Source organism: Catharus ustulatus, chromosome 37, assembly GCF_009819885.2.
Source record: "Catharus ustulatus isolate bCatUst1 chromosome 37, bCatUst1.pri.v2, whole genome shotgun sequence".
NCBI lineage: Eukaryota > Metazoa > Chordata > Aves > Passeriformes > Turdidae > Catharus > Catharus ustulatus.
In genome coordinates, this window is record NC_046257.1 from 93,821 (window position 1) to 109,325 (window position 15,505).

The window sequence follows — 15,505 nt, forward strand, 5'->3', positions numbered from 1 at the left end:
CGAAAAAAATTAAGGAAGAAAATCCCAAAATTTTGAGAAAAATATCAATTTCACAAAAAAAACCCCAAAAATAGTGGGAAAAACAAAAAAAACTTTAAGGAAAAATCCCAAAATTTTGGGAAAAATCCCAAAAATTGAGGGAAAAAACTCTAAAAATGGCGAAAAAAAAATTAAAGAAAAATCCTCAGCATGTAAGGAAAATTCCCAAAACTTTGGGGAAAAATCCCCAAAAATTTAAGGAAAAATTAAAAAAAATTAAGGGAATAACTGCAAAATTTGGGAAAAATAAAAAAAAAACCTAGGGAAAAAACCGCAATAATGGTGAAAAAAAATCAAAGAAAAATCCCAAAAATTTAAGGAAAAATCCCAAAATTTTGTTAAAAATTCCAAAAATTTTTTTTGTTTTAATATGTAATTTTTTTTTTTAACCCTCAATTAAAAACTTAGTGATTACAATCATTATTTTAATTATTTTAATTATTTTAATTCCCCTCCCTCAGCCCCTCCCCGCTCCTTCCCCGCCCCCCCCGGTGCAAAGTTCGGGTCCGGGCGGGGCCGGGCGGAACCGCGGCAGCTCCGGAACTTCGGGGCCGAGTTTTGGGGTCCCCCCGAGCGATTTTTGGGGTCCCCCCCCGAATTTTTTTGGGGAATTTTTGGGGGGTCCCGAAGCCACTTCCGGGTGGTGTCCCCTCGGTTTGGGCCCCCCCGGGCAGCCATGGCCGGGAATTTCCGTTCCGCGCTGCAGGCGCTCTGTGTAATGCAATGGATGATGACCTTCCTCTTCCTCGGTAATTAGCGCGGTTAATTAGGGGCTGGGGGCGTAATTAACGCCTGGGAGGGCTAATTAACACTTTGAGGATGGGGTTAAACTGTGTAGGGTTAATTAATGGGGGCATTAATGACTTTTTGAGTTAATTAATGGGGAAGGTGGAGTGGCTTGGTGGGGTTAAAGGTTGAGGATGCAGATAACGGTAAGTAATTAACTGGGGTTAATTAAGGTTGAGGGAATAATTAATCCCTGAGAGGGGTAATTAACCCTTTGGGGAGGGGGTTAAACCATGGAGGGTTAATTAATGGGGGCATTAATGACTTTTTGAGTTAATTAATGGGGAAGGGAGAGTGGCTTGGGGGGGGTTAAAGGTTGAGGGTGCAATTAACGGGGGGTAATTAACCGGGTGTTAATTAAGGTTGAGGGAGTAATTAACCCCTGAGACACATAATTAACTCTTTGGGGAATGGGATTAAACCATGGAGGATTAATTAATGGGGGCATTAATGACTTTTTGAGTTAATTAATGGGGAAGGGTGAGCGGCTTGGTGGGGTTGAAGGTTGAGGATGCAATTAACGGGGGTTAATTAACGGGGTGTTAATTAAGGTTGAGGGAGTAATTAACCCCTGAGACACATAATTAGCTCTTTGGGGAAGGGGGTTAAACCATGGAGGGTTAATTAATGGGGGGCATTAATGACTTTTTGAGTTAACGGGGAAGGGAGAGCGGCTTGGTGGGGTTGAAGGTTGAGAGTGCAATTAACGGGGGGTAATTAGCGGGGGTTAATTAAGGCTGGGGGGTAATTAACTCATGAGAGGGGTAATTAACATTTTCGGGAAGGGGGTTAAACTGTGTATGATTAATTAGTGGGGGGTATTAATGATTTTTTGAGTTAATTAATGGGGAAGGGTGAGCGGCTTGGTGGGGTTGAAGGTTGAGGATGCAATTAACGGGTGGTAATTAAGCGGATGTTAATTAAGGTTGAGGGGAGTAATTAATCCCTGAAACACGTAATTAACTCTTTGGGGAAGGGGGTTAAACTGTGTGGGATTAATTAATGAGGAGCATTAATGACTTTTTGAGTTAATTAATGGGGAAGGTGGAGTGGCTTGGTGGGGGGTAAAGGTTGAGAGAGCAATTAACGGGGAGGTAATTAACAGGGGTTAATTAAGGTTGAGGGGAGTAATTAATCCCTGAAACACGTAATTAACACTTTGGGGAAGGGGGTTAAACTGTGTAGGGTTAATTAATGAGGAGCATTAATGACTTTTTGAGTCAATTAATGGGGAAGGGAGAGCGGCTTGGTGGGGTTAAAGGTTGAGGGTGCAATTAACGGGAGGTAATTAACAGGGGTTAATTAAGGTTGAGGGGGTAATTAACGCCTGAGACATATAATCAACTCTTTGGGGAAGGGGGTTAAACTGTGTATGATTAATTAATGGGGGACATTAATGACTTTTTGAGTTAATTAACGGGGAAGGTGGAGCGGCTTGGTGGGGTTAAAGGTTGAAGATGCAATTAACGGGGGTAATTAGCGGGGTAATTAAGGGGTTGGAGGGTAATTAACTCCTGAGTAATTAACCCGTGGAGAATAATTAATGAGGAAGTGATTAATTAATTAATGTCAGGGGGTAACATTAACCCTTAGAGGGGAGGGTGCAATTAACGGGGAGGGAATTAACGGACGTTAATTAACTCTGAATGGGGTAATTAATGATGGTAATTAAGCGGGGAGGGCAGAATAATTAACACGTGGGGTGTAATTAATGGGTAATTAATTAATTAAATAATTGGTGAGCTAATTAATATGGGGGAATTTAACCCTTAGAGGGGAGGGTGTAATTAACGGGGAGGGAATTAACGGGGAGGGGGAGGAAATAATTAACGGTGGTGGGGGGTAATTCGGGTAATTAATTAGCGCTAATGAAGGTGTTAATTAGGGCCCGGCTCCGTACTGCTGCTGCCCTTGGGCAGTAATTAATGAGGGTTATTAGGGTGATTAATTAGCGTTAATTAGCTCTAATTAAAGTGATAATTAGGGCCCAGCACGGTGCTGCTCCTGCTGCCCTTGGGCAGTAATTAATGAGGGTTTTCAGGGTAATTAATTAGCGTTAATTAGCGCTAATGAAGGCGTTAATTAGCGCTAATGAAGGCGTTAATTAGCGCTAATGAAGGTGTTAATTAGGACCCGGCTCGGTGCTGCTCCTGCTGCTGCTGCTCCGGACGCGGCTCTGGCTGATCCCGGTCACCTACGGGGGGTGGTGGCTCTGGGACTGGAACGGGCCCGAGAGAGGTGACAACGGGGACACTGAGGGGACACTGGGGACAGTGGGGACATTGGGGACATTGGGGACAGTGAGGGACAGTGGGGACATTGGGGGGATTGGGGACAGTGGGGACACTGGGGACACTGGGGTGTGACAGTGACATTGGAGACATTGGGGACAGTGGGGACACTGGGGACATTGGGGGATTGGGGACATTGAGGGGACACTGGGGACACTGGGGACATTGGGGACATTGGGGGGTGACTCTGAGACTGGCATGGGCCAGAGAGAGGTGACACTGGGGGGACATTGAGGGGATTGGGGACATTGGGGAAACTGAGGGGACATTGGGGACACTGGGGTGACATTGGGGACAGTGGAGACTTTTGGGGACATTGAGGGAATCGGGGGGATTGGGGACATTGGGGGGACATTGGAGGGACATTGAGGACACTGAGGGGACACTGAGGCGATTGGGGACATTGGGGACAGTGGAGGGATTTGGGACATTGGGCACATTGGGGATATTGGGGACATTGAAGGGATTGGGGACAGTGGGGACACACATGGGATGACACCAGAGCTTGGGGACATTGGAGCCCCTTTCCCTGTGTCCCCTGGGTGTGTCCCCAAATGTCCCCTGGGTGTCCCCAGGCGCCCGGCACTGGGACTGGCTGCGGAACTGGCGCATCTGGGACCATTTCTGTGACTATTTCCCCATCACGGTAACGACCCCAAATGTCCCCAAATGTCCCCAAATGTCCCAAATGTCCTCAATGTCCTCAATCCCCTCAGTGTCCTCAATGTCCACAATGTCATCAATGTCCTCAATGTCCTCAATGTCCACAATGTCCCCATAATGTCCCCAATCCACCCAATGTCCCAAATCCCCCCAATGTCCCCGAATGTCCCTCAATGTCCCCAATTCTCCGTGATGTCCCCAATCCCCTCCAATGTCCACAATGTCCCAAATGTCCTCAATGTCCCTTATCACCCCAGATGTCCCCAATGTCCCAAATCCCCTCAATCCCCCCAATGTCCCCACTGTCCCCAAATGTCCCTCAAAGTCCCCAGCCCCCCACTGTCTCCAATGTCCCCACTGTCCCCAATGTCCCCACTGTCCCCCAATCTCCCCAATGTCCCCAATGTCCTAAATGTCCTCAATATCCCTTCAGTGTCCCCAATCCCCCCAATGTCCCCTTTGTCTCCAATGTCCCCAATGTCCCCAATGTCCTCAATATCCTCAGTGTCATCAATGTCCTCAATATCCCTTCAGTGTCCCCAATCCCCCCCAATGTCCCCAATGTCCCAGATGTCCCTCAAAGTCCCCAATTCTCCCTGATGTCCCCAATGTCCCCAATGTCCCCAACCCCCTCAATGTCCCCAGTGTCCCCAGTGTCCCCTCTGTCCCCAATCTCCCCAATGTCCCCAAATGTCCCTCAAAGTCCCCAACCCCTTCCATGTCTCCATTGTCCCCCAATGTCCCCAATGTCCCAAATTCCCCCCCGCTGTCCCCAATCTCCCAGTGTCCCCAATGTCCCCACTGTCCCCAACCCCCCCAATGTCCCCAATGTCTCCAATGTCCCAAATGTCCACAATGACCCCAAATCTCCCACCCTTGTCACGACTGTCCCCAATGTCCCCAATGTCCCCTCTGTCCCCAATCTCCCCAACGTCCTCAATGTCCCCAATGTCCCCAAATGTCCCCAATCCCCCCAATGTCCCCAATGTCCTCAATGTCCTCAATATCCCTTCAGTGTCCCCAATCCTCCCCAATGTCCTCAATGTCCCCGATGTCCCCAATGACCCCAATGTCCCCAACCCCCCCACTGTCCCCAACCCCCCCAATGTCCCCAATGTCCCCAGGTTGTCCGTGAGTGTCCCCTCCCCCCCAACCGCTCCTATTTACTCCCGTGCCACCCCCACGGCATTTCCACACTGTCACCAATGTCCCCAACCCCCTCAATGTCCCCAAATGTCCCTCAAAGTCCCCAATTCCCTCCAATGTCCACAATGTCCACAATGACCCTGAATTCCCCCAATGTCTCCAATGTCCCCAACCCCCCCAATGTCCTCAATGTCCCCAATCCCCCAGTGTCCCCAGATATCCCCAATGTCCCCAAGCCCCGCTGATGTCTCCACTGTCCCTAATGTCCCAAATGTCCCCAATCCCCCCCATGTCCCCAACCCTCGCAATGTCCCCAATGTCCCTTCAGTGTCTCCAATGTCCCCAATCCCTCCAACCCCCGCAATGTCCCCAATGTCCCCAGGTTGTCTGTGAATGTCCCCTCCCCTCCGGCCACTCCTATTTGCTCCCGTGCCACCCCCACGACATTTCCACACTGTCCCCAATGTCCCCAACTCCCTCAGTGTCCCCAACCCCCACAATGTCCTCAATGTCCCCATGTCCCCAATGTCCCCAATCCCCCGAATCCCCCCCAATGTCCCCAATCCTCCCCAATGTCCCCAATGTCCCCAATGTCCCCAACGTCCCCAATGTCCCCAACGTCCCCAATGTCCCCTCTGTCCCCAATGTCCCCAGGTTGTCCGTGAGTGTCCCCTCCCCCCCGGCCGCTCGTACCTGCTCCCGTGCCACCCCCACGGCATTTCCTGCATCGGCGCTTTCGGCGCGTTCGTCTCGGGGGGCCGGGGGGCGGCCGGGACCCCCAAACCCAACGGGGGGAACTCGGGGCCGTGCCCGGGGCTCAGACCCAGCCTGGCGGCGCTGCAGGGGCTCTTCCGGCTGCCCCTGTACCGGGAGTACGCACTGGCTGCAGGTGAGACAGTTTGGGATTTTATTTGGGATTTTTGGGATTTTTTGAGATTTTTTTGGGATATTTTGGGGGGTCTTTGGGGGGTTTTTTGGGAATTTTTTTGGATTTTTTTGGGATATTTGGGGGTTTTTTAGGGATTTTTTTTGGATTTTTTGGGATTTTTTGGGGGAATTTTTGGGAATTTTTTTGGATTTTTTTGGGATTTTTTTGGGATTTTTTTGGGATTTTTTTGGGGATTTTTTGGGAATTTTTTTGGATTTTTTTGGGATTTTTTGGGGATTTTTTTGGATTTTTTTGGGATTTTTTGGGGATTTTTTTGGGATTTTTATGAAGTTTTTTAGGGTTTTTTTGTGATTTTTTTCGGATTTTTGGGGGATTTTTTAGGGATTTTTATGAAGTTTTTAAGGGATTTTTTAGGGATTTTTTGGGATTTTTTGGGGATTTTTTTTGGATTTTTATGAAGTTTTTAAGGGATTTTTTAAGGTTTTTTTGGGTTTTTTTAGAGATTTTTTAGGGATTTTTTGGGATTTTTTTGGGATTTTTTTGGGATTTTTATGAAGTTTTTAAAGGAATTTTTAAGGATTTTTTAGGGATTTTTTTTTATTTTTGGGGGACTTTTTAGGGATTTTTATGAAGTTTTTAAGGGATTTTTTAGGGATTTTTTTGGGATTTTTTAGGGATTTTTTTGGGGGATTTTTGTTTTTTGGGATCTGACCCCATATTTTAAGGATCTGCCCAATCTCCCATCACTTTTTGTGGTCTGATTTGGGGTTTTTATGGTCTCTTTTAGGGGAATTTTGGGCGTTTTTGGGCGTTTTTGGGTCTATTTTAGGCCGTTTTTCACCTGGTTTTTTAGGATTTTTTGGGATTTTTTTGGGGATTTTTATTTTTTGTGATCTGACCCCATATTTTAGGGATCTGCCCAATCTTCTATCACTTTTTGGGGTCTGATTTGGGGTTTTTGGGGTCCCTTTTAGGGGAATTTTGGGCGTTTTTGGCCGTTTTTGGGTCTATTTTAGGCCGTTTTTCACCGGGTTTTTTTTGGTTTTTTGGGATTTTTTTGGGGATGTTTTTGGGGTCTCTTTTGGGATTTTTGTTTTTTGGGATCTGATTCCATTTTTTAGGGCTGTGCCTGATCTCCCATCACTTCATTGGGTTCGGTTTAGAGTTTTTGGGGTCTCTTTTGACCGAATTTTGGGCGTTTTTGGTCATTTTTGGGTCAATTTTAGGCCATTTTTCACCGGGTTTTTTTTGGGGTGGGTGGATTTTTTTGGGATTTTTGTTTTTTGGGATCTGACCCCGTTTTTTAGGTCTATACCCCATGAACCAGCGCTGCCTGGGGTCTGATTTGGGGTTTTTTGGGATCTCTTTTGACCGAATTTTGGGCGTTTTTGGCCGTTTTTGGGTCTATTTTAGGCCATTTTCACCGGGGGTTTTGGGATTTTTTGGGGATTTTTTTTGGGATTTTTGTTTTTTGGGATCTGACCCCATTTTTTAGGGATCTGCCCAATCTCCCATCACTTTTTGGGATCTGATTTGGGGTTTTTGGGGTCTCTTTTAGGGGAATTTTGGGCGTTTTTGGCCGTTTTTGGGTCAATTTTAGGCTGTTTTTCACCGGGTTTTTTTGGGGTGGGTGGATTTTTTTTGGGATTTTTGTTTTTTGGGATCTGACCCTGTTTTTTAGGTCTATACCCCATGAACCAGCGCTGCCTGGGGTCTGATTTGGGTTTTTTTGGGATCTCTTTTGACCGAATTTTGGGCGTTTTTGGCCGTTTTTGGGTCAATTTTAGGCCGTTTTTCACCGGGTTTTTTTTGTTTTTTGGGGATTTTTGGGGGGATTTTTGGGATTTCAATTTTCCCTGACATTTTTTAGGTCTGTGCCCCGTGAGCCAGCGCTGCCTGGACGCCGTGCTGAGCCGGGACTCGCAGGCTCTGCTGATCATGGTCGGGGGCGCGGCCGAGGCGCTCGAGGGGACCCCGGGATGTCACCGAGTGACCCTGAGCCACAGGCGGGGATTTGTGCGCCTGGCGCTGAGACACGGGTGAGGTTTGGGGGAAATTTGGGGTTTTGAGGGGATTTATGGGGGATTTGGTGCGGTTTTGGGGTTTTTTAGGGTGGTTTAGGGCGGTTTTAGGGGAGGGTTTTGGGTGCGATTTGGGATTTTGGGGCGGTTTTGGGGTGGTTTAGTGCAATTTTGGGGTGATTTTGGGGTGGGTTTTGGGTTTTTTAGGGATTGTGGAGTAGTTTTGGGGTGGTTTTGGGGCGGTTTTGGGGTTTTGAGGTGGTTTTATGGTGGTTTTGGGGCAGTTTTAGGGCGGTTTGGGGTGGTTTTAGGGGAGAGTTTTGGGTGCGATTTGGGATTTTGGGTGCGATCTGGAGGGTTTTTGGGGCAGTTTTGGGGTGGATTTGGGGTTTTTTAGGGATTGTGGAGTAGTTTTAGGGTGGCTTTGGGATGATTTGGGTTTTTTTAGGGTGGTTTTGGGGTTTTTTGGCTTTTTTGGAGGAGGTTTTGGGATTTTTTGAGGCGGTTTTGGGATGGTTTGGGTCGGCACCGAGTGACCCTGAGCCACAGACGGGGATTTGTGCGCCTGGCGCTCCGACACGGGTGAGGTTTGGGGGAAATTCGGGGAAATTTGGGGAAATTTGGGGTTTTTGGGGTTTTTGAGGAGTATTTGGGGTTTTTTAGGGTGGTTTTGGGCGGTTTTAGGGGAGAGTTTTGGGGCTGTTTTGGAGTTTTTGGGACGTTTTGGGTCGGTTTTGGATCGGTTTTGGTGCAGATTTGGGGCGGTTTTGGGGTTTTTAGGGATCGTGGAGAAGTTTTGGGGTGGTTTTGGGGTGGTTTTGGGATGATTTGGGGTTTTTTAGGGCGATTTGGGGTGGTTTTGGGGGAGGGTTTTGGGTGCGATTTGGGATTTTCGGGTGGTTTTGGGGTGGTTTTGAGGTGGGTTTGGGTTTTTAGGGATTGTGGAGAAGTTTTGGGATGGTTTTGGGTTGTTTTTGGGTTTTTTTGGGGCGATTTGGGTGCCATGTAGAAGTTTTTGGGGGGTAATTTTGGGTTGAAAATGAAAATTTTGGGCTCCAGGAGCACAATTTTGGGATAGGGAACCAAATTCCTGCAACCAGGAGGAAATTTCGGGGTGCGGGGGCTCCCAGTTTGGGGTTCCCATTTCTGACCCCTCCCCAATTTTGGGGTTCGTCCAGGACCCCCCTCATTCCTGTGTCCGTTTTTGGGGATCAGGACCCGCTCTGAGACCCCTCCCCAATTTAGGGGTTCAGGAGGGAATTTTGGGATATGGGGGGGTCCCAGTTTAGGATCCCAGTTTGAGGTCCCATTTCTGACCCCTCCCCAATTTTGGGGTGTTGTTTCAGGACCCCCCTGGTTCCCGTGTCCGTTTTTGGGGTGCAGGACCCGCTCTAACTCCCCCTCCCCATTTTTGGGGAGCAGGATCTGTTCTAACTCCCCCTCCCCAATTTTTAGGACCCCCCTGGTGCCCGTGTCCGTTTTTGGGGAGCAGGACCCTCTCTAACTCCCCCTCCCCAATTTTTAGGACCCCTCTCATTCCCATGTCCATTTTTGGGGAGCAGGACCCGCTCTGACCCCATTTCTGACCCCATTTCTGACCCCTCCCCAATTTTGGGATGTTGTTTCAGGAACCCCCTGGTGCCCGTGTCCGTTTTTGGGGTGCAGGACCTGCTCTGATCCCATTTCTGACCCCTCCCCAATTTGGGGTGTTGTTTCAGGACCCCCCTGGTGCCCGTGTACGTTTTTGGGGAGCAGGATCTGTTCTAACTCCCCCTCCCCAATTTTTAGGACCCCTCTCGTTCCCGTGTCCGTTTTTGGGGAGCAGGACCTGCTCTGGGACCCCTCCCCAATTTTGGGGTTCAGGACCTGCTCTAACTCCCCCTCCCCAATTTTTAGGACCCCCCCTGGTTCCCATGTCCATTTTTGGGGAGCAGGACCCTCTCTGACCCCATTTCTGACCCCATTTCTGACCCCTCCCCAATTTTGGGGTGTTGTTTCAGGACCCCCCTGGTGCCCGTGTACGTTTTTGGGGAGCAGGACCCGCTCTAACTCCCCCTCCCCAATTTTCAGGACCCCTCTTGTTCCCGTGTACGTTTTTGGGGAGCAGGACACTTTCGGGGTGCCCTCCCTGGCCGAGGGTTCGTGGCTGCGCCGCCTCCAGCGGGGGCTCAAGGGCATTTTGGGGTTCGCCCCCTGCATCTTCTGGGGTCGGGGGGGGCTCCCCCTGCTGCCCTTCCGGGTGCCCCTCACCGTGGTGGGTGAGTCTGGGGGTTTGGGGGGATTTTGGGGGGGTTTGGGAATTTTTGGGGGATTTTTGGGGGATTTTTGGGAAATTTTTGGGATTTTTTGGGATTTTTTGGGGGGGATTTTGGGAATTTTGGGGATTTTTTGGGTGGATTTGGGGGGATTTTGGGAATTTTGGGGGGGATTTGGGGGTGAATTTGGGAAATTTTGGGGATTTTGGGGAAATTTTTGGGGATTTTTGGGGGAATTTTTGGGATTTTTGGGAAATTTTGGGGATTTTTTGGAGGGGTTTGGGAAATTTTGGGGATTTTTGGGGGATTTTGGGGATTTTTTGGGGGGATTTTGGGGGGTTTTGGGAATTTTTAGGGATTTTGGGGGGATTTTGGTGATTTTTTGGAGGGATTTTTGGGGTTTTGGGAATTTTTTGGGAATTTTTTGGGGGGATTTTTGGGGTCAGGGAGGGGTTTAGGGGGCGATTTTGGGGGGGATTTTGGGGGGTTTGGGGAATTTTTGGGGGGATTTTGAGGAATTTTTTGGAATTTTGGGGGATTTTGGGGGATTTTTGGGAAATTTTGGGGATTTTTTGGGGGTATTTGGGGGGATTTTGGGAATTTTGGGGGGATTTGGGGGTGAATTTGGGAAATTTTGGGGATTTTGGGGAAATTTTTGGGGATTTTTGGGAAATTTTGGGGATTTTTGGGGGGGTTTTGGGAAATTTTGTGGATTTTTGGGGGATTTTGGTGATTTTTTGGGGGGATTTTGGGGGGTTTGGGGAATTTTTAGGGATTTTTTGGGGGAGATTTGGGGGATTTTTGGGAAATTTTGGAAATTTTTGAGGGGATTTTGGGGAAATTTTGGGGTCAGGGAGGGAATTTTGGGGGTGAATTTGGGAAATTTGGGGAATTTTGGGGGAGTTTTGGGGGAATTTTGGCAATTTTGGGGGGGATTTTTGGGGTCAGGGAGGGAATTTTGGGGGGATTTGGGGAAATTTGGGAAATTTTGGGGGGAATTTTTGGGGAAATTTTGGGGTCAGGGAGGGAATTTTGGGGGAAATGTTGAAGGGGATTTTTGGGGGCTCCCGGGTGTTTGAAAATTCCGATTTTTGGGGATATTTTTGAGATATTTTGGGGGGATTTTTCGGGATATTTTTGGGGTGTCCTGGGGGTATTTTGGGGATATTTTGGGGATATTTTGAGAGATATTTTAGGGGATCCTGGGGTTATTTTTGGAGATATTTTGGAGGAATTTTGAGGGGATTTTTGAGGATATTTTAGGGTGTCCCGGGGCTATTTTTGGAGATAGTTTGGAGGAATTTTGAGGGGATTTTTTGGGATTTTTGAGGATATTTTGAGGGGATTTTTGGGGATATTTCTGGGATGTCCCAGGGCTATTTTTGGGGTGTCCCGGGGTTATTTTGGGGGATATTTTAGGGATATTTTGGGGAGATTTTTGGAGATATTCTGGGATGTCCCAGGATATTTTGGGGAGATTTTGAAGGGATTTTTGGGGATATTTTGGGGTGTCCTGGGTGTATTTTTGGGGCGTCCCGGGGCTGTTTTTGGGGATATTTTGGTGCTATTTTGAGGGGATTTTTGGGGATATTTTGGGGATATTTTGAGGGGATTTTTGGGGGTATTTCTGAGCTGTCCCGGTGTTATTTTTGAGGATATTTTTGGGATATTTTCGGGATATTTTGGGGATATTTTCGGGATATTTCTGGGCTGTCTCGGGTGTATTTTTGGGGATATTTTTGGGATATTTTCGGGATATTTCTGGGCTGTCCCGGGGCTATTTTTGGGGTGCTGACCCCCTGTTTTTGGGGCAGTGGGGACCCCCCTGGAGGTGCCGAGGGTCGCTCGCCCCTCGGAGGATTTGGTCGCCCATTACCACGGGCTCTACGTGCGGCAGCTGCGGGAACTTTTCGAGAGGCACAAAGTGGGGTGCGGGGTCCCCCCCGAGACCCCCCTGATCATCGTCTGACCCCCCAAAACCTCCTCAAAATCCCCCCCCGGACCCCCCAAAAATTCCCCAAATTCCCCAAACCTGGGGGGACTCGCGGATGGAATGGTCAACAAATAAAAAAAATGGTTTTTATCGATTTAAATTGGGTTTGTGTGGGGAGAAAATGGGGGGAGCAGCAAAAAAAATGGGGGGTGACCTCAAAAAAAGGGGGTGGGACCCCCAAAAAATGGAGTGTGACCACCAGAAAATGGAGTGTGATCCCCAAAAAAATGGGATGTGAGTCCCAAAAAATGGGGTGTGACCCTCCAAAAATGGGAGGGAGCCCCTAAAAATGGGGTGTGACCCCGAAAAAATTGGATGTGAGCCCCAAAAAATGGGGTTTCACCTCAAAAAAACTGGGTGTGACCCCTAAAACTGGGGGTGTGACCCCTAAAAAATGGGATTTGAGCCCCAGAAAATGGGATGTGACACCCTAAAAAATGGAGTGTGATCCCAAAAAATGGGGTGTGAGCCCCTAAAAATGGACTATGATCCCAAATAATGGGATGTGACCACCAAAAAAAGGGGGTGTGACCCTCCAAAAATGGGATGAGACCCCGAAAAATGGGATGTGAATCCCAAAAAATGGGATGTGAATCCCAAAAATGGGGTGTGATCCCTGAAAAATGGGGGTGTGACCCCGAAAAAATGGGGTGACACCCTAAAAAACGGGATGTGAGCCCTAAAAAATGGAGTGTGACCCCCAAAAAATGGGGTGTGAGCCCCAAAAAATAGGATGTGAACCCCAAAAAACGGGGTCTCACCTCAAAAAAAACGGGGCGTGTCCCCAAAAATGGGGATGTGACCCCTAAAAAAGGGGATGGGACCCCTAAAATTTTTTTTTTTCCCCTAAAAAATGGGATCCCCGCTAAAAGGCACCACCGGGATTCGAACCCGCGACCTCCTGCTCACTTGAATCGGGAATTTTAACCAAATAAATCCCAAAATTCGGGTTTTTTTCCCCCCAAACTCGGGTTTTTTTCCCAAATCCGTGTTTTTCTCCCTAATCTGAGTATCTTTTATTAAATTTGGGGTGCCGCCCCTGAAAAAAAGGGGTGCCCGGTAAAAGGCACCGCCGGGATTCGAACCTGCGACCTCTTGCTCACTAGACAAACACTTTAACCAAACCCTTAAAAATCGGTTTTTTTCCCCAAAACTCGGGATTTTTTTCCGAAAATCCTTTTTTTCCCCCCAAAGGAAGTGTTCCCCATTAAATGTGGGGTGTCCCCCCCCAAAAAATGCGGTGCCCGGTAAAAGGCACCGCTGGGATTCGAACCCGCGACCTCCCGGTTACCACACAGGCGCTTTAACCAAACCCGTAAAAATCTGTTTTTTTCCCCCAAAACTCGGGTTTTTTTACCCAAATTCGGGGATTTTCCCCCCAAATCGAGTACCCTTTATTCAATTAGGGGTGTCCCACCCAAAAAAAGGGGGTGTCCGGTAAAAGGCACCGCTGGGATTCGAACCCAGGATCTCCTGTTTACTAGACAGGCGCTTTAACCAACTAAGCCACGGCGCCGCCTGCCCCGCTCGCGCCCCGGGTCCTTCCCGCGCCTGCACCGCGCATGCGCGGGGGGATCCGCGATTTTTGGGGGGATTTTGGGGTGGGATAAGGGGGAATTTTTGGAGGATTTTTGGGGGATTTTGGGATGGGATTTGAGGATTTAGTGATGGGATAAGGGGGGATTTTTGGGGATTTTTGGAGGGGATTTCTGGGGGGTTTTGGGGATTTTTGAGGTGGAATAAGGGGGAATTTTGCGGGGATTTTTAGGGGAATTTGGGGAATTTTGGGGTGGGATTTGGGGGATTTTGGGGGTGATAAGGGGGGATTTTGGGGTAGGATTTGAGAGGATTTTGGGGTAGAATAAGGGGGGATTTTGGGGGGGGGTTTAGGGGATTTGAGGGATTTTAGGGAATTATGGGGTGGCATAAGGGAGGATTTGGGGGGATTTTGGGGTGGAATAAGGGGGAATTTTCGGGGGATTTTTGGGGGATTTTGGGATGGGATTTGGGGATTTAGTGATGGGATAAGGGGGGATTTTGGGGGATTTTTGGAGGGGATTTTTGGGGGATTTTGGGGGGATTTTAGAGGGAATTTCAGGTGGGTTTTTGAGGGATTTTAGGAGATTTTGGGGGGGATTTGGGGTAATTTTGGGGGGGATAAGGGGGGTTTTGGGGTTGGATTTGGGGATTTTGGGGGGATTTTGAGGTGGGATAAAAGGAGGATAGGGCTGGATTTTAGAGAGGGATTTGGGGAAATTTGCGGGGGATTTGGGGGTGAGATAAGCGGGGATGTGAGGGATTTTGGGGGGGATTTTGGGGTGGGATAAGGGGAGGACCGGGGAGATTTTTGGGGGGTGAGAATGGGGGGAATTGGGGTGGGATAAAGAGGGGATTTGGGAGGATTTTGGGGTGGGAATTGAGGGAATTGAGAGTGAGAAAGGGAGAATTTTGGGGAAGGATAAGGGGGTGGGAATGGAGGGGATTCGGGAGGATTTTGGGGGGGAATTTGGTGCGAAATTTTATTTTTGGATAAATGCAGGAATGGGGGAGAAGGGGGAGGAATTAGGGGGAGAGGGTGGGGAATTGAGGGGTGAGATTAGAGAGAAATTGGAGAGCAAAGAGAGGGGATGGAGATGAGGAGAATTGGGGAAAAATTGGGAAAAACTGGGGAGAAAATTGAAATTTTGGGGGGGGCAGGGCCGTGAGTCACTGGAGATAATGGGAGCCAAACCAGGAGGAAACTGGGAGGAACTGGGACAATCCGGAGCGGGAGGTGGGGGACGTTGTGACACGCGACACACCACGAGTGTGACACGCGACACACCACGAGTGTCGCGCGTGTCGCGCGCACGTGACGGACGCGTCCCCAAACTGCCCGAGCGGGATTCGAACTCGGATCTCCCGCTCCGGGGGCGGTGGCGTTGCCGCTGCGCCACGGGAGCAAAGCGGTGCCGGCGCGGCGGGGGTGGAGTCATTGGTAGCGAGATGGAATTTGGGGGATTTTTGGGATTTTTGGGGAGAATTTTGGGGCTTTTTTGGAGGGATTTTGGGGTTTTGAGGGAGATTTTGGGGTTTTTTGGGGGATTTTGGTGATTTGGGGGAGATTTTGGTGATTTCGGGGGATATAGGGGGAAATTTTGGTGGTTTTTGGGGGGATTTTGATGTTTATTGGGGGCAAATTTGGTGGTTTTGGGGAGATTTTGGTCATTTTTGGGTGGGTTTGGGGGATTTGAGGGAGGAATTTTGGTGATTTTTTAGGGAGATTTTCGTGATTTTGGAGATTTTTGGTGATTTTGGTGATTTTTTGGGTATTTTTATGATTTTGGATTTTGGGGGGATGGTTGTTTTTTGATGATTTTGGAATTTTTTGGTGATTTTTGTTATTTTTGATGATTTTGGGTTTTTTTCGGGGGGTGTTGTTT

General features: G+C 48.5%; 1 protein-coding gene and 1 non-coding gene across 3 annotated transcripts; one reads left to right on the top strand and one right to left on the bottom strand.

The window, feature by feature from the left end:
- Positions 1-543: 543 nt before the first annotated feature.
- On the top strand, positions 544-12,086 carry MOGAT3 (monoacylglycerol O-acyltransferase 3). 2 transcript variants are annotated; one of them, XM_033084294.1, is made up of 8 exons: positions 544-788; positions 2,956-3,063; positions 3,692-3,762; positions 5,580-5,814; positions 7,685-7,853; positions 9,836-9,872; positions 9,943-10,093; positions 11,905-12,086. In XM_033084294.1, the coding sequence occupies exons 1-8, from the start codon at positions 716-718 to the stop codon at positions 12,057-12,059; spliced, it is 999 nt and encodes a 332-aa protein (XP_032940185.1). In that variant the 5' UTR covers positions 544-715; the 3' UTR covers positions 12,060-12,086. The 2 variants fall into 2 exon arrangements, with proteins under 2 accessions (XP_032940185.1, XP_032940184.1); XM_033084293.1 differs by lacking the exon at positions 9,836-9,872 and having other exon boundaries at positions 9,906-10,093.
- A 1,439-nt stretch (positions 12,087-13,525) lies between these two features.
- On the bottom strand, positions 13,526-13,599 carry TRNAT-AGU. The gene has a single exon. It is a non-coding gene; the product is annotated as a tRNA-Thr (tRNA).
- Between the last annotated feature and the right edge of the window lie 1,906 nt (positions 13,600-15,505).